Source organism: Neomonachus schauinslandi, chromosome 12, assembly GCF_002201575.2.
Source record: "Neomonachus schauinslandi chromosome 12, ASM220157v2, whole genome shotgun sequence".
In the NCBI taxonomy this organism is placed as follows: domain Eukaryota; kingdom Metazoa; phylum Chordata; class Mammalia; order Carnivora; family Phocidae; genus Neomonachus; species Neomonachus schauinslandi.
Genome location: NC_058414.1, coordinates 35,140,799 through 35,164,640, shown reverse-complemented (window position 1 = coordinate 35,164,640; position 23,842 = coordinate 35,140,799). Strand labels below are relative to the sequence as shown.

At 37.9% G+C, this 23,842-nt stretch overlaps 1 protein-coding gene across 2 annotated transcripts in view; it reads right to left on the bottom strand.

The window, feature by feature from the left end:
- ANKIB1 (ankyrin repeat and IBR domain containing 1) overlaps positions 1–23,842 on the bottom strand; it is a 146,982-nt gene that overhangs the window by 17,752 nt on the left and 105,388 nt on the right. For both annotated transcript variants that reach the window (XM_021689593.2, XM_021689594.2), the window contains 2 exons: positions 10,431–10,519; positions 2,764–2,894 (listed from right to left, as the gene is read on the bottom strand). In XM_021689593.2, coding sequence (XP_021545268.1) covers positions 2,764–2,894; positions 10,431–10,519 — 220 coding nt within the window. The remainder of the gene's footprint in view (positions 1–2,763; positions 2,895–10,430; positions 10,520–23,842) is intronic.

Sequence of the window (23,842 nt, the reverse complement as noted above, 5' to 3'; positions counted from 1 at the left end):
TTTGCTATTGCTCCACGGATACTTGCAAACATGGTGTAATCCATGTTTTCAGGATACAAAGTCTGAATATATAGCAATCAGATATATCTTAGTCATTATGCTAAGTCTTCTATATCTTTATTAATTTTTTCTCTACCTGATAGGTCACAGACAGAGAACTAAATTAAAATTTGTGTCCTCATTAGCCCTTCACTAACAGGTACTTATACAATAAATTGTAGATATCAAGGTTCTGAGAGCATGCAAGTTCTTTTATTGCTTGGTATAAGCAAACTTTGTGCCTGGTTTGATACAAGTTACCCTTCAGTACATCTCTACTGATGTCTCAAATTAGTGGCAGAACTTTCTACAAAACAGCCAGATTTTATATTCTATGATAAGAAAAAGAATACAGAACTTTAGTAACTTTTATATTTTAGTTGCAGCATACAGTTTTACAGAGTCAGATGAAGAAAATTACTTATTATAAGTGATTTAAAATGTGTAAGAATGCAAAATTTAAATAGTTCCTGAAAATTAGCTAAAGGGAAATGAATAAAGTTTTTAAAAATAAAACTATTTTTATAAGGCCAAACTTGTCATTCTTCTAAAATGTTTAATAATTTGATTCCAGAAAGTAAAAACTGTATTGAATCATAATCAACATTGTGGCAGTAATAAAAGTATATCATGATTTAGTCATTGTGTTAGAGCATGGATTCAATTACATATGATCTGTTGTTCCACCTTCACATATAAAAAAAATTCTAAAAGTATGAAATTTTTTTGTAGCAAGGTTATTACTTTCTAGATGTCTTTCTTCTATGTCCTAAGAATTACCTGATAGTTTCTTTCGTTCAATGCAAATACTTCAGATGGTATATTAGATAAGACTACTACATTTCCATAGTGTGCAAGTAAATGTTTCTTTTAAATGCAACAGAAGCTTAAGCAAAATCTGTTTAAGATAAATTATCTTATATCATGAGCCTGATGAATTCATAAAAATATTCGTATTTATCAACTACTTACTACTGGTAGGTGCTTTGAAGTTAATAAAGGTAACTGGATAACTGGATCTTGCCCTTTTTATTAGTAGCCCAATGGCCAATTTTTATGGTCAACCTGTGTTTCTTTATACATCTATATAGTCTATATCAGATTTTCCAAGAAAAAACTAATAATGATGTTAGAGATAAGACCACAAATAAAATATTTTTGGCCTGATCAGCTGAACTAATAAGCACCTTTGAGCATTTTGCTCAGAACACTGTACTACATTTTTCCTCTTCTCTCTTAGGAAGTCGTTATTACTATCTCACTAAGCGAATTCATTTATGTTAATTTTATAGTAATAACAGGCTTATAAAAATGATCTGGTAACTGCTGTTTTTTAAATGTAATAATGATAATGATCATTAGCTTTAACATTAAAAATCAAGTAATACTTAGAAGATATTGATTTTTGTTATTGGAATATTCTTAACTATTTGGGTTTCTTTTACATTGTAAATTGAAAGTTACATTGTTCTTTCAATTTTAAATAATTATTTTTTATATACATGGAACTTCCAATGAAAAAGAAAAAAATTGGAATATTATAATTTTAAAACAGAAGTGTTCATAAATGTAGGCATGGATTAATAAAATATTTATTAACCTAATTCCAGAATATTTGTTTTATTTATTTTTTAAAGATTTTATTTACTTATTTGACAGAGAGAGAGACATAGCGAGAGCAGGAACACAAGCAGGGGGAGTGGGAGAGGGAGAAGCAGGCTTCCCGCAGAGCAGGGAGCCCGATACGAGGCTCGATCCCAGGACCCCGGGATCATGACCTGAGCGGAAGGCAGACACCCAACGACTGAGCCACCCAGGCGCCCCAGAATATTTGTTTTAAATATGGCAGTTTCTTTCTATGCAACTAAGCCAGGAGGGTAGCCTTCCACAAGTAATTATTTATATTAATTATGTTTCAGTCAAGAAGATCTTTGTTGGCATTTTCAATACTGTAATGAATGAATTATTTATTTAACTGATGATTTCACAGCAGACCTAAGTCTGTCCACTGCTTTGGGTACTTTTATTATATAGCCACCTATACACAGACACCAACTTAGATGTGGACTTAGGGGAATTGCCTGGGGCCTGACTTGGGCCTTGAATCTAAGCTGTGTGCTCAAAAGCCAGTTTTGTAAGAGATCTCATATAAAATAGCACTTTATCTTTTAATATTACCATTTTTTAAAGATTTTATTTATTTATTTGAGAGAGAGAGAATGAGAGAGAGAGCATGAGCGGGGTGACGGTCAGAGGGAGAAGCAGACTCCCTGCCGAGGCGGGAGCCTGACATGGGGCTCGATCCCAGGACCCCGGGGCCATGACCCGAGCCGACTGAGCCACCCAGGCGCCCCTAATATTATTTTTTATATACAGACAAAACTCTCTCAGGATCCTCACTGGGCAGGGGTGGGGAGGGGCTTGTTGATCAGCAGGTAAGATTTCAGGATCCTCACTAGGAGAGATTAGCAGAGAAGCGATTCGGCATTTCTCACCTTCAGGCCAAATACCACTGAATCCTTAACTTATTTTTAACATTCATTATGAGTGTAAAAGGTAGTAGTATAAAGCAATACTTACGTTATTCAACAAAGAATATAGAATGGAATCTCCTGGAATCCATCTGAAACCCAGCAACAGTTTTATGCTTGTTTCTTCTTTGGATTAAAGTCAAATTAAGATTCTAACTACAAAGCATGCAAAATCCTCTTTAAAGCTTCTTACCTTAGCACACTGCATGTGATTGCATCCCTCATTCTTCTGTATCGGAGACTTACAGTTAGCACAAGGCTTAGAGTTAGTTAATAACCAGAGACAATTGGCAGCATCCTCATAAGCTTCACTAACTCCTACAACTTTGGGACACAAACACAAAACACATGAGTTAGTGTATAACTTCAGAGGGAACCCCGTCCCCCCCAAAGTTTTCTTTGCAGATTGTCTCTCAATTTTAACTATATATTTATTTTCCTATTAGGGTATATGGCAAAGTTTTTAAACTGCTTCATTTTGAATAGCATGATTATAGTATGATAAGGGGCTGTATTCCAGAAGTTCTATTTATGAAATCTGATTTAAAGGAGATTTTTCTCTAAAGTTGTGTCCAAATAAACTGGGGAAGAAAAGAACTAAAGCTAACAAAAAGCAATATATTATTGTCTGTTTAAAATAACTATTGCATCGGGGCGCCTGGGTGGCTCAGTCGGTTAAGCGTCTGCCTTCGGCTCAGGTCATGATCCCAGGGTCCTGGGATCGAGCCCCGCATCGGGCTCCCTGCTCGGCGGGAAGCCTGCTTCTCCCTCTCCCACTCCCCCTGCTTGTGTTCCCTCTCTGGCTGTGTCTCTCTCTGTCAAATAAATAAATAAAATATTAAAAAAAAAAACTATTGCATCAAAGAGAATTACAGAAAGAATGGTAATTTTAGACAATAATTTCTTAAATGGGTCAGCTGCAAACATAATGATCAGATACTCTTCATCATAGTAAAAAACACGAAAATTATATTGAAATATCACTATCTTTTTTTTACCCATGATTATTTCAGATAAACTAAAAATGAATCCACTGTGACATGTCTAAAACTAAACTTATCATTTCCCCTAAAGCTGCCCCTTTCTCTATTCCCTGTCCTGGTAAATGATATGGTCATCTACTCAGAATCAATCCAGGAAGAGCATGATCTTGATACCCTCCCCTTTCTCCCTCACCTGCTACATTCCATAGTTTCTACCATTTTCTCTTTCTTATCTGTCTCCTCTCCATTTCTACTTCTTACTGCTTTAGCTAGGGTCCTCCACACCTCCTGCTTTGACAATTAATAAACCAACCCATCTCCCCAGCTCCTTATGCCCCCAGCTTCCACTATACTGCCTAGAGTGATCTTTGAGAAATACGTATCTCCTTGAAATCTTTTAGATGCTCCCCACTGACTGCAAGATAAAATCAAATTGTATTAGCAAAAAATACCTTCATGATTTGGCCACTGTCCACCTGGCAAGATTCTCCCTCCCTCTATCCCCATGCCAATCTTATATTCTTCATCTTAAACTCAATTTATTCTATTTTGATTTGAGATCTGCAGTCTTAAGGAATGTCATGATTTTAAACGATTCTAAATCTTATAAACCAACACCCTTCCCAGCACCCCAAGTGGAGAGAGTTAGGTACTAGAGAGAGGTCCAGAGGCACAATTACTTTCTCCCTCTTTGTCAGTAATCGAATTTGTTTTGTTTTCTAGCTTTAAGTGCATAGGAAAGCTCTACCTTTTCTTTCCTGAAAGAGATGTCCAAAAATTACTTTGAAATCACTGAAAGTGGCCCATCCAATCAAGGCCCTGATTACATGTAGACACTCTCAAAAGGGTGGGGAAAGGAGTTATTAGCACTTCTGTTAAAAGCAGGTGAGAAATCAGACTCCTTGAGTTTTGAGGTTTAAAAGGAAAAGTGACCCAACCCTGGAGAGGGAAGGGAGACAAGCATTTGGGTTGAGTGACCCCTGGAAAGTGGCTCAGTACATGAACTGGAAGAGGTGAGCACTAGGAGCAGCCCTTTGATGGAGCCTTACCAATGCAGGAGTGGGGCTGTCTTGCCACAAAGAACACCAAGGTGCCTACACACTTAAGTTTGTTCAACAACAGAAGAGCAGTGCTGGACTGGGAAGCACTGGTTTTCAGTTCCATACAGCAAAGAGAAACAACTGCAGCAATGAAGTGATCAGACCCACTTCAGTTCTAAACCCACTTGATAGAAGATGGTTTGATTAGGGTGTTGCTAGAGAATTCTCAGTTAATTTGGTGGAGAACAGGAGTTTCAGGAGGAACTTACTAACTTACGGCTAATCCGGTCAAGCTGTGGAGGTAATGCCATTTACAGAGGGTACTGCTTTAAAACCTAATCACTAAGTATAATGTCTAATTTTTTTTTTTTTAAATAGTGGCCTGTCTCCTCCCTTTAGCATCAACATTATTTTTAGCTCAGAGGCTCTAATATATTCTTATGACCTTTATTGTCCATTGTTACAATAAATAAAGCACAAAGCCATTAAAACAAAGCAGCTTGTGTGACTTGCAACGTAACAGTTTTTTTCTCCCACCCTTGGAGAGAATGCTAGTTCCTAACTGCATTCTAGAGGACTGTATAAAGTAAACTGTGTTCAGGAAATAACTATTATTTTTTTTACTATTATTAAAACAAAAACTTGTACTGGAAAAAATGCCTTTCCTTCTAGTTCTCCAAACAAGGTCATTTCACACATCTGCCTTCTGTATACACTTTGCTTCATACCTACATTACCTTATCTCCCCCTTCCATCGACCTGGTGAGTTTTCTTCACCCTTACTGAGTTCCAGACTCTTCCCTTGACTTCAGTTACATATCTATTGTATCCTGATCTTCTTTCTTCAATAATCTAGTGTGCTTAGGTCTCCTTGTAAGAAATATTAGCTTCATTTAATCAAGTATTAGTGCATTAACAATCTAAGATCTACTAATAGAATCAATATGTGTGCAAGTGAAAACAAAGTTGGTTTATTTATTTTTATTTATTTTTTTTGAGAGTGAGTAAAGCGACAGAAGTTTATTAAAAAAAGGATATAGAAAAATCTCTCAGGAGTGAGAAGGGTCCTGACAGTGTTGCCCAAAACAAAGTTGATTTTATTTTTATTTTTAAATTTTTTAAAAAAGATACTATTTATTCATTTGAGAGAGAGAGAGAGACAGAGAGAGCACAAGCAGAGGGAGAGGGAGAAGCAGGCTTCCTGATGAGCAGGGAGCCCCATGTGGGGTTCGATCCCAGGACCCTGGGATCATGACCTGAGCTGAAGGCTGACGCTTAACCGACAGCCACCCAGGCGTTCACAAAATTGATTTTAAAGACTGACTTCTTAAGAAGAATATTTGAATTCCGTTCAATAATCATTTATTATGTACTATGGAAAAACTGGTCTCAGAATTTTTATAAAATAACCAGTTTCACAGAAAATATAATCACTCCCTCTTCTTGTCTGATTAGACATAACAGAGGCAGTTTCAGTGCTGAAAAATAGTATTTGAATCTTTATATGGAATTCTTTGAACGAATCTTAGTATATTTTATAGCATTTTTTCTCATTAATTAGATTTTGTCACTCCTTTTGAGTCTCATAATTCAAAGACTTTGGAAAACTAGGCATAAGGGAGAAAATGATCTCATGAATCGACAAGTTCAGTTGTAAATGCTTATGCCAAAAGTATGTATGTGACCATGACCCAAATTAATATGTAAACAATACAGCATTAAATCATACTTTTCTTTCTTGGAATATTATTTTTATGTATTTAATGATGATGTTCCACTTAAGCCTTACAGTTGGCCTAGTATTATTTGCGTTAAGCCTCACCCTAAATTTCATAAACTTAAGTGGCCATTAATAGTAGTCAGCTGGTCATCACATTTCTGTCTGGAGGACAATGAGAAAACTCCTAGGTTTTTCTCAGCAACTGGGAACTTACTCTGCAGTCTTGGCTTTGGTCCTTCTATGGTAGACAACTTTTCAGGTGTCCTCAGTCCCTTATCTTCTATCCAATTTTCTCAAGTTCCTCTGTCTTTCTGAATTAAAACCCCATTTAGGACTGTTTGAGGAAGTCTTGTTTTTCATTTGAGGTCTCCCTGTCTCTGGCCACCAGAAGTAACTGTGTATACACCATATATACCATTTTCTAGTTCTTCTATTTCTCTTCTGTCCTCATTATCAGGATCATGGTCATATGTAAGGGTATTTTGTCACAGTCGCAGTGATAATCTGTACTTACTAGCCAGGTCGTTCTCTCTCTCTCTCTCGCCCTAGTAAAAATTTATTCGTGGGTATGGAATGAATGACCAATTTTACAATGGTAAGACATAAGTAAAAACACCCATTTCAAAATGTTTGTTTCATATCTTAAATTGGACACTTACAGCCATTTTCTGCTCAATAATTAATAAATAATATATTGTGCTAATTATCTCTTGTGGTGCGTTAACACTTCCAGGCAACTGGTAAGTACACTAGATTTACAACTAAATAAAACTGCATCTTCTTTAACTCTCCTGTATACACCTCTCCTCTCTTGTTTGCATTGCCCCTGTCTTGTTCAAACCCTCATTATCCTCTCATTCTGAAGTTTTCTAAGAAACAGCATTCTTACTTGTCTCTCAATAGTCTCTATTCACTGTCCACACTTTTACCTGAGTGACCTAAGCATCTTCAATTCTCATTCTCCTCCTCAGAACTGCTTTTCAGTGTCTCAGGATGAAGTCAGACCTCCCAGCACTCCATAGAACCCCCGCCCTGACACCGGATTGGGACTTCTGCCTGTGCGGTCTCATCTGGCAGTGCACCTTCTTTGCGCTGGTTGTACTGTAGAATCTGCAGTCCTTGAACATGCCACGCTATTTCACAGCTCTCCTTCACCTGAAGCCCAAATAGCCTTCCTGTTCCGGTCTGTGCGAAGAACATCTTATCAGCTCTCAAGATGCAGCTTGTGCATCAATTCTTTCATAATGTTTTTCCTTACCCTCTCATAGAGAAAACTGATCTTCTCTTTGATCTCTCCCCTCCCTCACAATGTACCACAGGTATGCTGTTCTTTCACAGCATTAATAATACTTCTTTTTCTTAGTTTTGTATATTGCTGTCTTCATCTCTAAAACGTAAATTTCAAGAAAGTAGGCAGCACCTTATTTCCATATTCTAATATAAAGTAGCACTCAATAAATGTTACATAAATAATATGGATACCACTTAAAAGCAGTAAGTTATTCCTAAGTCTTCTCAGCATCTCTCTGGGCTGCAAACAAGCACTTCTAAAATCCCACTGCACACCTCCACATATATGTCCTATAAGTACCTGAAAGTTCACAATGTCCACAACAAGTCATTTATTTTCCCCTGAAAGGTAATCTCATATCTGAATTTCCTACATTGACCAATCATCCATCTTTTGACTCAAACTAAAAATTTACCTCCCTATTTTGATCTCTCTATCCTTCAGTCTCACCTGCCCAGTCATCAGTTATCTTCCTAAAAATATCTCAGATAATGCTATTTTCCTACTTAAAAAATGTATCATATAGCTTATTCTGTTAATAAGATAGCTTCAGACAATTTGGCAAAAATCCTCACAATCTGGCAATGCCTACCTTTCCAGCCTCATCTCTTGCAATTTCTCCCATGGACCTTAATGTTAAGCATCATATAAAGGTATAAAGAAATGTAGGTAGGTGAGCAATAGCCAACCATGTCTAATAGAAATATAAATGTTTCTTGGTGCCAGAAGCAAAACAAGAGAGCAAAATCCAATGGTCTTGTCATGTTTAAAGGCGTTGCAGGATAATGGTATTAATCTGTTTATGGAACTCACACGTATACACAGACCCATACATATCAGGAGAATAGGGAAAATGGGTGGGTGTCAAGGGAGCAATGGCAAGCTATATCTGGCATTCAAGAGACACAATGCACCTGGGGAACAAAAACAATCCATGTGGCTGTTTTTAATTTGGGAAGTTCCTAGCACATAGCAGGTACTCAAAAAAATATTTGTTGATTAAATGATGAATGTACAGGGCAAGAATATTTAATCAGATCTCCCTATAAAATATCCTAAGATTATCCATTTCCTTTTGCTCCTGGATAACGGACATAAGCCTTCTCATCATGTGAAAGGGATCCCCCTCATTATCAATTAATAAACTGATATTCTGGTTTACATAGTAGTCTCTTCTTCATGGATTTGAATAACCCTGAGTCAGTGCACAAAATGAATCTCGTGAATATAAAATGCTAATGACCAGTTCTTGGGCAGTGGTATATTGCCCGATATAATACAAGTCTGTAGGGTCTCAGAGCTGTCAGCCAGGCTCTCCCAGCATCACTTTAGCTGCTGATAGGAATACCTACCACATTTCTGCCCTGCAGGTATGCTAAAACCCAATTCCTATCTCACTGCCTTCAGGAAGATTCTGACACCCCCCTGCCCAACCAGATTTAGTTTTCTTGTTTTCCCAACCTGATTTAGTTTTCTTGTTTTTGTACTCTTATCTTTACCCAACTATATTAGTTATCATATAATACTGTAATGATTTGACTGCTTCCCTTCTAGCTTATATACTTTTTGAAGGCTGGCATCATCATCATCATGTGCTTTGTTCATAGTAAGTGCAGAATCACTGAGGGAATTCTTTTTTTTTTTTTTAAAGATTTTATTTATTTATTTGTCAGAGAGAGAGACAGAACACAAGCAGGGGGAGAGGCAGGCAGAGGGAGAAGCAGGCTCCCTGCCGAGCAAGGAGCCCAATGTGGGACTCGATCCCAGGACCCTGGGATCATGACCTGAGCCGAAGGCAGCCGCTCAACTGACTGAGCCACCCAGGCGTCCCTCACTGAGGGAATTCTTAATCCTGATTTGTAATACCTCAAACTAACTCAATTATATAAAAAGTTAAAAAATGAAATTAACTTTTGTATTAATTCGAAAGAAAACAGTTGTCATAAAACACTTCAGGGGATGAAAAATAACTGCAAAGCAATTCCTGTTAAATGCAGGAATTACTATTAGGAAGGCTAATTAAAATCCATTCTGTTTCCAGGCACATGCCCTGTCCCTGATGTCACTCAATCCAATCTAAGTATTAATTACTTCATCTACAAAATGGGATTACTAACACCAATTTCATAGCATTTCCGTAGGATTAATATGTATTTATAGAAATCTCAGTAGAAATAGTTAGACATGCCATTTAAGTAAATCTACAGAGCCACATAATGTCAAGAAATTAACTTGTTTTATCATCCATTGAAGTTTCCAGGGAAATAAGAAGCTTCCTCTCACTACAGTGTATACATTTCTTCCTTAAGGTATAAAAAAGCTAGGTGGTCCACTCCAGGATAAAGCCCTCCACCCAGCCGTGGGAGGAGGGCTTTAATGTGATCCTGTTTACCCTGCTTATCTTTTTTTTTTTTAAATGTTTTATTTATTTATTCATGAGAGTCAGAGAGACAGAGAAGCAGAGGCAGAGGGAGAAGCAGGCTCCCCACCTAGCAGGGAGCCCCATGCGGGACTCGATCCCAGAACTCTGGCATCATGACCTGGGCCGAAGGCAGATGCTTAACCATCTGAGCCACCCAGGCGCCCTACCCTGCTTATCTTAACTGAAAACAGTTAGTTAGAAACATGGAACCTGTCTGTGATTCCCCGCTGCAAAAACCTTGTGATGTCCAAAAGGGTATTAGTGAGAGGTATAATGTTAAACTGGAGAGCTACAGCATTAACAACTTGAAAACTTACTTAATGAAGACTCTAAGTAATAGGACTACATTATCTTTTGAATGCTATTAGAATATATATAGTATAGCTATCTAAGATTCTCCTTACGTTCTTCCGGTTTCATTTCAGTTATTTTTTGTAGCCAATTTTTCCATGTTTGGCAGTCACAAGGCTCATGTGCTTCACCAAGGCACTCCCTAAGGAGGAAAACAGAGAAGAGGCAATTTAAAAAAATTCTTTATCAACATCAAGGTAATAGACGGAAAGTACTCTTCCAATTTTAAAGTTGAAAAAACTGAGGCACAATGACCAGTGAGAGAAACATTTCAATAGAGGAATTGAAAATGTGATTCCAGAGCTTCATATCACCAGGTCCAATTTTTTTTTTTTAATCAGTACATTCATTTACACATTGTTAAATGTTCAAAATAGATTACTTAATACGTAATTTAGTTTTGCATGCCAGAAGAGCTGTAATATTTTTATCAGTTAGGGTCTGTCTTCACTAATACTTTAAATTCTTGTACTCAAAGTTTGTTCTCTGGGCAAGCAGCCTTGCCACCACTCAGGAACTTGTTAAACATGCTGAAGAGCAGGCCCATAAGACCAACTAATTAGAATCTACATGTTATCAAAATTACCACATGACCCTTCTGCATTTTAAAGTTTGAAAACTATTTTATATCACATTCTTTTTAAAATTTTTTTAAAAATTTATATTCAATTTAGTTAACATACAGTGTATTATTAGTTTCAGGGGTAGAATTTAGTGATTCATCAGTTGCATACAATACCCAGTGCTCGTTACTTCAAGTTCCCTCCTTAAAGCCCAACACCCAGTTACCCCATCCCACTCCCCCCTCCCCTCCAGCAACCCTGTTTGTTCCCTACAGTTAAGAGTCTCTTATAGTTTGCCTCTTTCTGTTTTTATCTTATTTTATTCTTCCTTCCCCCATGTTCTTTTTGTTTCTTAAATTACACGAGTGAAATCATATACTATTTGTATTTGTCTGACTTATTTCCCTTAGCACAATACCCTCTAGTTTCATCCACATTATTGCAAATGGAAAGATTTCATTCTTTTTGATGGCTAAGTAATATTCCATGGTATAAATATACCACCTCTTCTTTATCCATTCATCTGTCAACGGACATCTGGGTTCTTTCCGCAGTTTGGCTATTGTGGACACTGCTGTTATAAACATTGGGGTGCAGGTGCCTCTTTGGATCATTATGTTTGTATCCTTTGGATAAATACCTAATAGTGCAATTGCGGGGCTGTTGGGTAGCTCTATTTTCAACCTTTTGAGGAACCTCCATACTGTCTTCCAGAGTGGCTGCACCAGCTTGCATTTCCACCAGCAGTGTAAGAGGGTTCCCCTTTCTCTGCATCCTGGCCAACATCTGTTGTTTCCTGAGTTGTTAATTTTAGCCATTCTGACTGGTGTCAGGTGGTATCTCATTGTCATTTTGATTTCTATTTCCTTGAGTGATGTTGACATTTTTCATGTGTTTATTGGTCATCTGTATGTCTTCTTTGGAGAAATGTCTGTTCATGTCTCCTGCCCATTTCTTGACAATTTTTTGTTTTTTGGGTGTTGAGTTTGATAAATTCTTTATAGATTTTGGATATTAGCCCTTTATCTGATAAGACATTTGCAAATATCTTCTCCCATTCCGTAGGCTGCCTTTTAGTTCTGTTGACCAAAATTTCCTTTGCTGCGCAAAAGCTTTTTATCTTGATGAAGTCCCAATAGTTCATTTTTGCTTTTGTTTTCCTTGCCTTTGGAGATGTATCTAGCAAGAAGTTGCTGCAGCTGAGGTCAAAGAGGTTGCTGCCCTGTGAATTCCTCTAGGATTTTGATGGATTCCTGTCTCACATTTAGGTCTTTCATCCACTTTGAATTTTTTTTTGTGTATGCTGTAAGAAAGTGGTCCAGTTTCACTTTTCTGCATGTGGCTATCCAATCTTCCCAACACCATTTGTTGAAAAGACTTTTCCACTGGATAATTTTTCCTGCTTTGTCAACGATTAGTTGACTATAGAGTTGAGGGTCCATTTCTGGGATCTCGATTCTGTTCCATTGATCTATGTGTCTGCTTTTGTGCCAGTACCATCCTGTCTTGACAATTACAGATTTGTAACAGAACTTGAAATCCGGAATTGTGATGCCACTAGCTTTTTCTTTTTCAACATTCCTTTGGCTATTCGAGGTCTTTTTTTCTGGTTCCATACACATTTTAGGATTGTTTGTTCCAGCTCTGTGAAAAATCCTGGTGGTATTTTGATAGGGATTTTTCAGTGAATGTGTAGATTGCTTTGGGTAGCATAGACATTTTAATAATATTTGGTCTCCCGATCCATGAGCATGGAATGTTTTTCCATTTCTTTGTGTCTTCCTCAATTTCTTTCATTAAGTGTTCTATAGTTTTCTGAGTACAGATCTTTTACCTCTTTGATTAGGTTCTATTCCTAGGTATCTAATGGTTTTTGGTGCAATTGTAAATGGAATCGATTCCTTGATTTCTCTTTCTGCTGTTTCACTATTAGTGTACAGGAATGCAACAAGCTTCTGTGTGTTGATTTTGTATCCTGAAACTTTGCTGAATTCCTGTATCAGTTCTAGAAATTTTTTACTGGGGTCTTTTGGGTTTTCTACATAGAGTATCATGTCATCTGTGAAGAGTGAAATTTGACTTCTTTGCTGATTTGGATGCCTTTTATTTCTTTTTGCTGTCTGATTGCTGAGGCTAGGACTTCCACTACAATGATGAACAGCAGTGATGATAGTGGACATCCCTGTTGTGTTCCTCATCTTAGGGGAAAAGCTCTCAGTTTCTCCCCTCTGAGGATGATATTTGCTGTGGGTCTTTCTTATATGGCTTTTATGATGTTGAGGAATGTTCCCTCTTTCCCTACATGGTAGGAGGTTTTTATCAAGAAAGGATGCTATACTTTGTCATATGCTTTTGCTCATATGGTTAATATCCTTTCTTTTAGTAATGTGGTGTATCACACTGATTGACTGTAAATGTTGAACCACCCCTGCAGCCCAGGAATAAATCCCACTTGGTTGTGGTGAATCATCTTTTTAATGTACTGCTGGACCCTATTAGCTAGTATCCTGGTGAGAATTTCTGTATCCATGTTCATCAGGGATATTGGTCTATAATTATCCTGTTTAGTGGCGCCTTTGTCTGATTTTGGGATCAAGGTAATGCTGGCCTCATAGAATGAGTTTGGAAGTTTTCCTTCCATTTCCATTTTATGGAACAGCTTCAGAAGAATAGGTATTAATTCTTCTTTAAATGTTTGGTAGAATTCCACTGGGAAGCCATCTGGCCTTGGACTCTTTGTTTGTTGGGAGATTCTTGATTACTGATTCAATTTCTTTGCTGGTTATGGGTCTGTTCAGGTTTTCTATTTCTTCCTATTTCCGTTGTGGCAGTTTATGTTTCTAGGCATGTATTAATTTCCTCTGGATTGCCTAATTTGTTGGCATATAATTGCTCATAATATTCTCTTATAATTGTTGATATTTCTGCAGTGTTGGTTGTGATCTCTCCTGTTTCATTCATGATTTTATTTTTCAAATTCTATTTATTTATTTGACAGAGAGAGACACAGCGAGAGAGGGAACACAAGCAGGCGGAGTGGGAGAGGGAGAAGCAGGCTCCACTCTGAGCAGGGAGCCCGATGCGGGGCTCGATCCCAGGAGCCTGGGATCATGACCTGAGCCGAAGGTAGATGCTTAACAACTGAGCCACCCAGGCACCCCCATGACTTTATTTATTTGGGTCCTTTCTCTTTTCTTTTTGATAAGTCTGGCCAGGGGTTTATCAATCTTATTAATCCTTTCAAAGAACAAGCTCCTAGTTTTGTGGATGTATTCTACTGTTTTTTTGATTTCTATATCATTGATTTCTCCTCTAATCTTTATTATTTCTCTTCTCCTGCTGGGTTTAGGCTTTATTTGCTGTTCTTTTCCCAGCTCCTTTAGGTGTAAGGTTAGGTTGTGTAGTTGAGACTTTTCTTGATTCTTGAGGAAGGCCTGTATTGCTATATAGTTCCCTCTTAGGACTGCCTTTGCTGCATCCCAAAGATTTTGAACCGTTGTTTTCACTTTCATTTGCTTCCACGTTTTTTAAAAATTCTTTAATTTCCTGGTTGACCCATTCATTCTTTAGTAGAATGTTTTTTTTTTTTTAAAGATTTTATTTATTTATTTGAGAGAGAAGGAGAGAGAGCACATGAGAGGGGGGAGGGTCAGAGGGAGAAGCAGACTCCCTGCCGAGCAGGGAGCCCGAGGCGGGACTTGATCCTGGGACTCCAGGATCATGACCTGAGCCGAAGGCAGTCGCCTAACCAACTGAGCCACCCAGGCGCCCCTAGTAGAATGTTTTTTAATCTCCATGTATTTGTGGTCCTTCCAAATTTGTCTTTGTGGTTGACTTCAAGTTTCATAGCATTGTGGTCTGAAAATAGGCATGGTATGATTTCAATCTTTTTTTATTGGTTGAGACCTGATTTGTGACCCAGTATGTGATGTATTCTGGAGAATGCTCCACATGAACTTGAAAATAATATGTATTCTGCTGCTTTAGGGTGAAATGCTCTGAATATATCTGTTAAGTCCATCTGGTCCAGTGTGTCATTCAAAGCCCTTGTTTCTTTGCTCATCTTCTGCTTAGATGATCTGTCCACTGCTGTGAGTGGGGTGCTAAAGTCCCCTACTATTATTTTATTATTATCAATGAGTTTCTTTGTTATTAATTGATTTATATATTTGGCTGCTCCCAACTTAGGGGCATAAATATTTATAATTGTTAGATCTTCTTGTTGGATAGATCCCTTTATTATGATATAGTGTCCTTCTTCATCTCTTATTAGTCTTTGCTTTAAAATCTAGTTTGAGTGGTTTAAGGAAGGCTGCTGATTGGGCTAGCACATGAGGAAGCAGCAGGTCTATGTCCTCCTGTGAGGTTCTGGAAAAGAAAATCTGTTTTTATTTTTTATTTTTTTAAGGGATTTTTATTTGATAGAGAGACAGAGAGCACGAGCAGGGGGAGCGGCAGGCAGAGGGAGAAGCAGGTTTCCTGCTGAGCAGAGAGCCCAATGTAGGGCTCGATTCCAGGACACTGAGATCATGACCTGAGCCAAAGACAGACACTCAATTGACTGAGCCACCCAGGTGCCCCATGATGTGTTATTTTAAACAAAGATCTTATTTGCAAAGTTTAAGTCTGTTAAGACACCTGCTGATGCAGGTAGTCTTACAAACTAAGAAGTAACATTTTACTGTATTAAGAATGTAACAGGGTACCTGGGTGGCTCAGTTGGTTAAGCAACTGCCTTTGGCTCAGGTCATGATTTCGGGGTCCTGGGATCAAGCCCTGTGTCGGGCTCCCTGCTCAGTGGGATGTCTGCTTTTCCCTCTCCCCACCACTTGTGCTCTTTCTCCCTAATAAATAAATAAAATCTTTTTTTTAAAAAAAGAATGTAACAATTCTACTTCAAGCCCATTAAAATAGCTACTATCAAAAAACTGGAAGACAACAAGTGTTGGGAAGGATGTGGAGAAACTTGAACCCTTATGCAGTGCCGGCAGGAATCTAAAATGATGCAGTTTCTATGGAAAACAGTTTGGTAGTTCTTCACTATATAAAATCGAATTATTACATGATCTATCAATTCCACTTCTAGGGATATACCTAAAAGAATTGAAAGCAATGACAAACTTTCTCACCAATGTTCACAACAGTATTATTCACAATAGCCAGAATATGGTTAACAACCCATGTGTCCATCAATAATGAGCAGATAAATAAAATGTGGTATATATACACACAATGGAATATTAGTAGGCCATAAAAAGGAATGAAATTCTGATTTATGCTACAACATGGATGCATCTTGACACATTATGCTAAGTGTAATAAGTCAGACAAAATATCGTATGGTTCCACTTAAATATCCAGAACAGGGAATTCACAGAGACAGAAAGGAGAATGGTGGTTACCAGTGGCTACAGGGCAAGGGAGGATGGGGAATTTATTGCTGAATGGTTAGAGTTTCTGTTTGGTATGAGGTAAAAGTTCTATAAATGGAGAGGAAATGGTTGCACAACATAGGAATGTACTTAATACCACTGAATTATATACTTAAAAATGTTTTGAAGAAAAAAAACCAATTATCTTGAAAGAGTAATTTAGTTTGCTTCAATTCCTGACATTACTGAATCTGGCATTTGGAAAATCTTTTCCATAACTGAGGTTTTATAATGTTTCCATAACTGAGGTTTTATAATGTTTCTTAGTAACTTAGTGGTAACAGTCATTCAAAAAATACTGAGTTGATTAAAAATGGAAGTTAAAAAAATGGAAGTAGATATATTACATTCCCTTTAGTACATATTAAAATAAACTCTGCTCCCAGAAATGTAAGGGATAGATGTGGTAACTGTTAACTTTAATTTGGCACATTCACTAGCACACACCAGGGTAAAAAATATGCCACAGATCTAGGAACAGTGTTTCCACATGGTGCTTGAGATTACATGCAGGAATACAGAACCTAGATTTCTCATGACTTATTAAAAAAAATTAGGTATAAAATAGACTTCTATATCTGTAGAACCTAAACAAATGAAGTTAGTGTAATAAATTATTTCCATTAATTTTAAGAGTTTCCCCCCTGAAGATTAAACAGCACATTGAGTGTTTTTTCCTACTAGAATCAATACCAAATATGACTGGCTCTGGTGTTAGGACATTTTCTGACAGAACCGAGAAAATACTCAGGGGAGGAGGCGGTGGAGAGGAAGGCCCAATATTTTCAAATGGAGTCTGAAAAAATAAATGCTATCTCTTCAAAAGGCCCTAATTGTTTATTGGTATGCTTGGTCTCTGAGGCTGTGTTGCATTACACAGCAACAGATTTTCTTTTCCAGAACCTTACAGGAGGACATAGACCTGCTGCTTCCTCACGTGCTAGCCCAATCAGCAGGATCACTTCTGAAGGTTATAACTTGATGGCAGTTTCCAATGCAATGCTAAGAGTGGGTATAAAAAGGAGAGGCTTTTTATATAAAAAAGAAGCAAGGACTATAAATTAAAAAGGGAGCTAGAGGTTGCCTTTTAAAACTAAGGTGTTTGGGAAAATAAGCCCAACTACTTCAAAGTATGGTAATAACAATGCTACCAGACATTATGTGATTGATAATCTGAATTATGCCAAGTGTAAGGAGAGATGTTATTCTGAGACAAGTAATAAAGAGACTGGAATGTTCTGTAGATACTGGAAAGCTAAATTCCTGAACAAAGTTTTAACCAAGACACAGATGACTGGTGACAAATATTCTGAGAGACCTAGTACCTGTTGTTGAGACTGTACCTGAAAATGTCACTAAAACCAAGGGAATTGGAAGAAGAATTTTGCCACACAGTCAACTGAAATTTAGACACACCAATAGAGTGGGTTCACTAAGGGGAAAAAGTGCTTCGTTATAAAGGAAAAAAAAGACTGTCTAATATAAAATCCTTAACCCTGTCCAAATATCATGGTTAACTAATATCAAGAGATTAAAGGAATGGCTCTTTCCTTGAAAATTTGTGACTATGCACAATCACTGGCAGGAATATACAGTGGCTCCAAAGGATTCTGGAAAAGGAAAAACGTTCTACTAAAGTTTCATAACCTGATGGGAAATTCCTACCAAGAAGCTGACAATTTCTGCACTCCTGGGTATTTACCCCAAAGATAGAAATATAATGATCCAAAGGGGCGTCTGCACTCCAATGTTTATAGGAGCAATGTCCACAATAGCCAAACTATGGAAAGCGCCCAGATGTCCATAGACAGATGAATGGATAAAAAAGATGTGGGGTATACACACACACACACACACACACACACACTCTAAACTACTACTCAGCCATCAAAAAAATGAAACCTTGCCATTTGCAATGATGTGAATGGAACTAGAGGATAGTATGCTAAGCAAAAAAGTCAATCAGAGAAAGGCAATTATCATATGATCTCACTCAGATGTGGGATTTAAGAAACAAAACAGAGGATCATAGGGGAAGAGAGGAAAAAATAAAACAAAATCAGAGAGGGAGACAAACCATAAGAGACTCTTAATCATAGGAAACAAACAGGGTTGCTGGAGGGGAGGTGGGTAGGGGGATTGGGTAACTGGGTGATGGACGTTAAGAAGGGCACGTGATGTAACGAACCCTGGGTATTATATAAGACTGATGAATCACTGACCTCTACATCTGAAACTAATAATACATATGTAAATTAATTGAATTAAAAAAACCAAGTAGGTGGGAAAAATTTATTATAAAATGTTATAAAATACTTTGAAAGCATGATCTGAAACATTTCATTTATGCAAGCTTTTAATTAAAAAATTTTTTTCTTAGAGTGCCTGGGTGGCTCAGTCAGTTAAGTGTCTGCCTTTGGCTTGAGTCATGATCCCAGGGTCCTGAGATTGAGCCCCACATTGGGCTCTCTGCTCAGCGAGGAGCCTGCTTCTCCCTCTCCCTTCCTCTCCCCCCTACTTGTGCTCTCTTTCTCTAATAAAGAGATAAAATCTTAAAAAAAAGGTTTTTTTTGTTTCCAATTTTTTGGGATATATTTGACATGTAACACTGTGTGAATTTAAAGTATACACGTGTGCCACTTTGATACATTTATGCACTGTAATAGGACTGCCACTGTAACAATTTTTATCACATTACGTTTATAGTACAGTAAAAAAAAAATAAAGGTAACGCCTCCCTCTTAAAAAAAATGTTGACAATTTCAGTTCACTGCCATTTTAGAACTTTATTAATGACCCATCCTAAGTAGATATCCTCATTTTATGATTCTCCTCCTTTAGACAACTTTCTTCCTTAATTAACAAATTAAGAATTATAATTTAAAAAAAAACAAAATTTTTGGGGTGCCTGGGTGGCTCAGTCAGTTAAGCATCCGACTCTTGATTTTGGCTCAGGTCATGAACTCAGGGTTGTGAGACTGAGCCCCACATCTGGCTCTTTACTGGGTGTGGAGCCTGCTTAAGGTTCTCTTCCTTTCCCTCTGCCCCTCCCCCTGCCTCTCTCGCTCTAAACAAGAATATTTATTTTTTTTTTAAAGATTTTATTTATTTATTTGAGAGAGAGAGAATGAGAGAGAACACATGAGAGAGGGGAGGGTCTGAGGGAGAAGCAGACTCCCCGCCGAGCAGGGAGCCCGATGCGGGACTCGATCCAGGGACTCCAGGATCATGACCTGAGCCGAAGGCAGTCGCTTAACCAACTGAGCCTCCCAGGCGCCCTCTAAACAAGAATATTTTTGAGTATATCAGGCAATGCTGTAATTCCTTACATGTACCGACTCATTTATTTATTTATTTATTTATTTTTTAAAGATTTTATTTATTTGACAGAGAGAGACATAGCGAGAGAGGGAACACAAGCAGGGGGAGTGGGAGAGGGTGAAGAAGGCTTCCCACGGAGCAGAGAGCCTGATGGTGGGGCTCGATCCCGGGACCCTGGGATCATGACCTGAGCTGAAGGCTTAATGACTGAGCCACCCAGGCGCTCCGTACCGACTCATTTAATCCACATAACAATTGTTTGAAATTGGTACTATTATCCCCATTTTACATGCATGGAGAGGCTCAGTACTCTGCCAAAGGTCACACAGATAGCAAGCAGATGAGCTGAGATTTGAAGCCAAATAGTCTGGCTTTGGAACTAGTACATTTTGTGCTGATTGCATCAGTTACAAAGGCTTCAACTGTACTACTGTATTGTAAGAGAGGATGCTTGTTTATCATCAAGTCACACAGCTAGTTAGTGGCAGTTAAGTCTCAAAGGTAGGCCCTGTGTCTCCCGATTAATGTCAATCACGTGCTCCACTAAAACTTGATAAATTGAACTTTCAACAGTATTTATTTAGATGAGTATGATACTTTGTATAGAGTAGACATGATATTTAAACAGGGTCTTATGATCAATTTCTTTTTTTTTTTTTAAAGATTTTATTTATTTATTCATGAGAGACACAGAGAGAGAGAGAGGTAGAGGGAGAAGCAGGCTCCCAAGGAGCAGGGAGCCCGATGTGGTACTCGATCCCAGGACCCTGGGATCATGACCTGAGCCGAAGGCAAACGCTTAACCATCTGAGCCACCCAGGCGCCCTTATGATCAATTTCTATCACATAAATATCATGTTTCATTTCTGGGTCTACGGACAAGCTGGAGAATAGGTTCTGCTTGTTGGCAGGGCTCTGATACTTAAATAGCTAAATACTGCCAGTCTGGAAAAATCTTTTTCCAGAACCAGGGCTATTAAGCTAAGGAACTGAGACTCTAATTTTGCAAGCGAAGATAAGACTCAACTATTAGGGCCCAAAAACAAGAACAACATTTATTTTGCCCAGAGGACTCTTAAAGAGTCCACTGTCTGTGAAGTCTGTGAAGGAGATGAAGCATGAAGCTACGGTTTAATTCAATCAAGATTCATGATCCTAACAGGAGAGTAGGTTTTATCAAAATCCTTATTGTGGGTATTGGAGGAAAACAGAACGAGTTGATGACAATATTAATGTATTAATGCACATTCACTTGTGAAATTTCCCGAAATACCTGACAAGTCTGCGCATTATACTCTGATTCACTGGAAACTTCAGTGGACTAGAAACCTGATGCTGTGATTTCTCATCAGTTGTATCTCTGTAATCCAAATCTTACTGGGTTCAATTTGTTTCATGGTGATGGTGACACTATTAAAAGGTTTCTTTGCATAGTTCAGTAAATAAATGTTCCACAGCTGGGTGATATATTAAAAACCACACAATATTATTGTTTAGAATATTCATGCCAGTCAATTTTATTGAATAACTCTTATATTTGACTGTCTATGGATTTAGAAGAGATGAATTCCATTTAAGTCTCTCCATTTCCAGTGGCAACGCTAGAGATTAAAGGGACTGGGGACACTATGAGGCGAAACAGGAGAGAAGGTTAAATTTGAGTTCTTTTCCTCAGATTAGATTAGATTAGAATTTGGGTAGTATTAAGAAGTATTTTTGACAACAAATCTTTATTTTTTATTTTTAAAAAGATTTTATTTATTTTAGAGATAGAAAGTACAGACGGGGGGAGGGGCAGAGGGAGAGGGACCAGCAGACTCTGCGCTGAGTGCAGAGTCTGATGTGGGGCTTGATCCCAGGACCCTGAGATCATGACCTGAGCAAAAATCAGAAGTCGAATGCTTAACCAACTGAGCCACCTAAGCACCCCCAAGAGCAAATCTTTAGAGAGATGCCTCAGAAAAGAAAGACTGTGTTTGTTCAGAGGGCACAGATGTTACACAGTAGCATATTCTACTTAATAAAAACAGAGGGGAGATGGTCATTGGCTCAAGTTATGAACACTGTCCAGGGACAATATAGTCAAATCAGACAAAATATAATTATATAGGCTAGGGGGAGAAAACATTCTAGGTTTAGTTAATAAAGGCACAGAAGTGGTGGGTGAACAAGTTACAAGAGAAAGGGCTATAGGGGCGCCTGGGTGGCTCAGTTGTTAAGCGTCTGCCTTCGGCTCAGGTCATGATCCCAGGGTCCTGGGATCGAGCCCCACATCAGGCTCTCTGCTCAGCGGGAAGCCTGCTTCTCCCTCTCCCACTCCCCCTGCTTGTGTTCTCTCTCTCGCTCTCTCTCTTTCAAATAAATAAATAAAATCTTTAAAAAAAAAAAAAAGAGAAAGGGCTATACTGTGGTGGGAAGGGGAATGTCTACTCCTACCTTCCCTCCTATCAATAAATATGTTCAGTTATATCCAGGCACACATAGCACGCAGCTCTTAAAAAGAAAGAACTATTACTGCCTTTTCTTGTGTTTTTTGTAATCATCTTTAGAGAATAGTTCTGAGCTTTCTGGAGAAAGAAAGAAGCAAAACCCAGAATCATATGCCTTTATTTTATGAAGATATCTCTTATAAAGCCTCCTTTTGCCTACAGATTTTGCCTCTCTTTGAAATAGTAGATAAGGGCAGTAGAATTCCTAGAATTTCTTTTTTTTAATTTTTAGAAATTTCTGATTATAGGGGCGCCTGGGTGGCTCAGTCGTTAAGCGTCTGCCTTCGGCTCAGGTCATGATCCCAGGGTCCTGGGATCGAGCCCTGCATGAGGTTCCCTGCTCGGTGGGAAGCCTGCTTCTCCCTCTCCCCCTACTTGTGTTCCCTCTCTCGCTATCTCTCTCTGCCAAATAAATAAAATCTTTAAAAAAAAAAAAAAGAAAGAAATTTCTGATTATAGGCAAAGCTCTTATACTATATGAATAAGAGTAGGAAGATAAGGATGTTTTTAAAAACAGACTGCAAATTAATGCCTAGAGAGTTAAAGCAGGCAATGTAAAAATCCTAGAATAGGATTTAGAATTAGAACTAGAATTGTTATGTCCAGTAAATGATGGTTTTATTTGCTAAGCTCTCTACTACCCTTATGAACAGGAGAAAGAGTAAATAATTAACAAATGTGACCTTGAATCCATGTGGCCATTCATAGATCCCCTGAACTGGAATAAAATTCAAAAGAGGGCCTGTGGTCTTGATATATCATCTCCAGTGAATCTTGAGTATAACCAGCCCGGTATTTTGGGGTGTGAGAAAAAATAAGTGAATATATTTCTCCAAACATTGGTCTAGAAATGTACATTTATAGCACCATATATATTTATAGACTCATTCATATAGCTTTTAGAGTCTAACCTATATTGGTAGGTTTTTCCACTAGTTTTGTCATGTTTACTTAAATCAAACTTATTACTTGTAATGTACAAAGGTAGGGAAGAATACCTTTGAATAACTGATTATATCCACATGCCTTACAGTAATAAGTGAAAAGTGAAAAAAATTGAAAGCTCATCTGTAGTAAAAACTAGTAAAAGCCAGACCATAGAAACCACAGAGCTTAAGAAGACAATGCTAATCACAGGTTCTTCTTTTCCCTTCAAAACTTTATTATTCTCTGATCTTAGCAAATGCTTTCTTCTCCTTATCTTCTAAGTGTTTTACTAATTTATATATATATATATATATATATATTTTTTAAAGATTTTATTTATTTATTGACAGAGAGAGAGACAGCGAGAGAGGGAACACAAGCAGGGGGAGTGGGAGAGGGAGAAGCAGGCTTCCCGCTGAGCAAGGAGCCCGATGTGGGGCTCGATCCCAGGACTCCGGGATCATGACCCGAGCCGAAGGCAGACGCTTAACGACTGAGCCACCCAGGTGCCCCTACTAATTTATATTTATATTTTCTATTTTTGTAGCTTCTCCACCAATCCTCTTAAATAAGCCTTTTTCAATCAGGATGTTTACATGAACAGAGAACTCAGAAATCGATTTATGTGATAACTTTTCTAAATTTTCCCAAGGATAATACATGATTAGTACCATTTTGTTTTATTTACTTTTTAGGCTTCTTAAATTTATTTTTTATTTTTTGAAGATTTTAT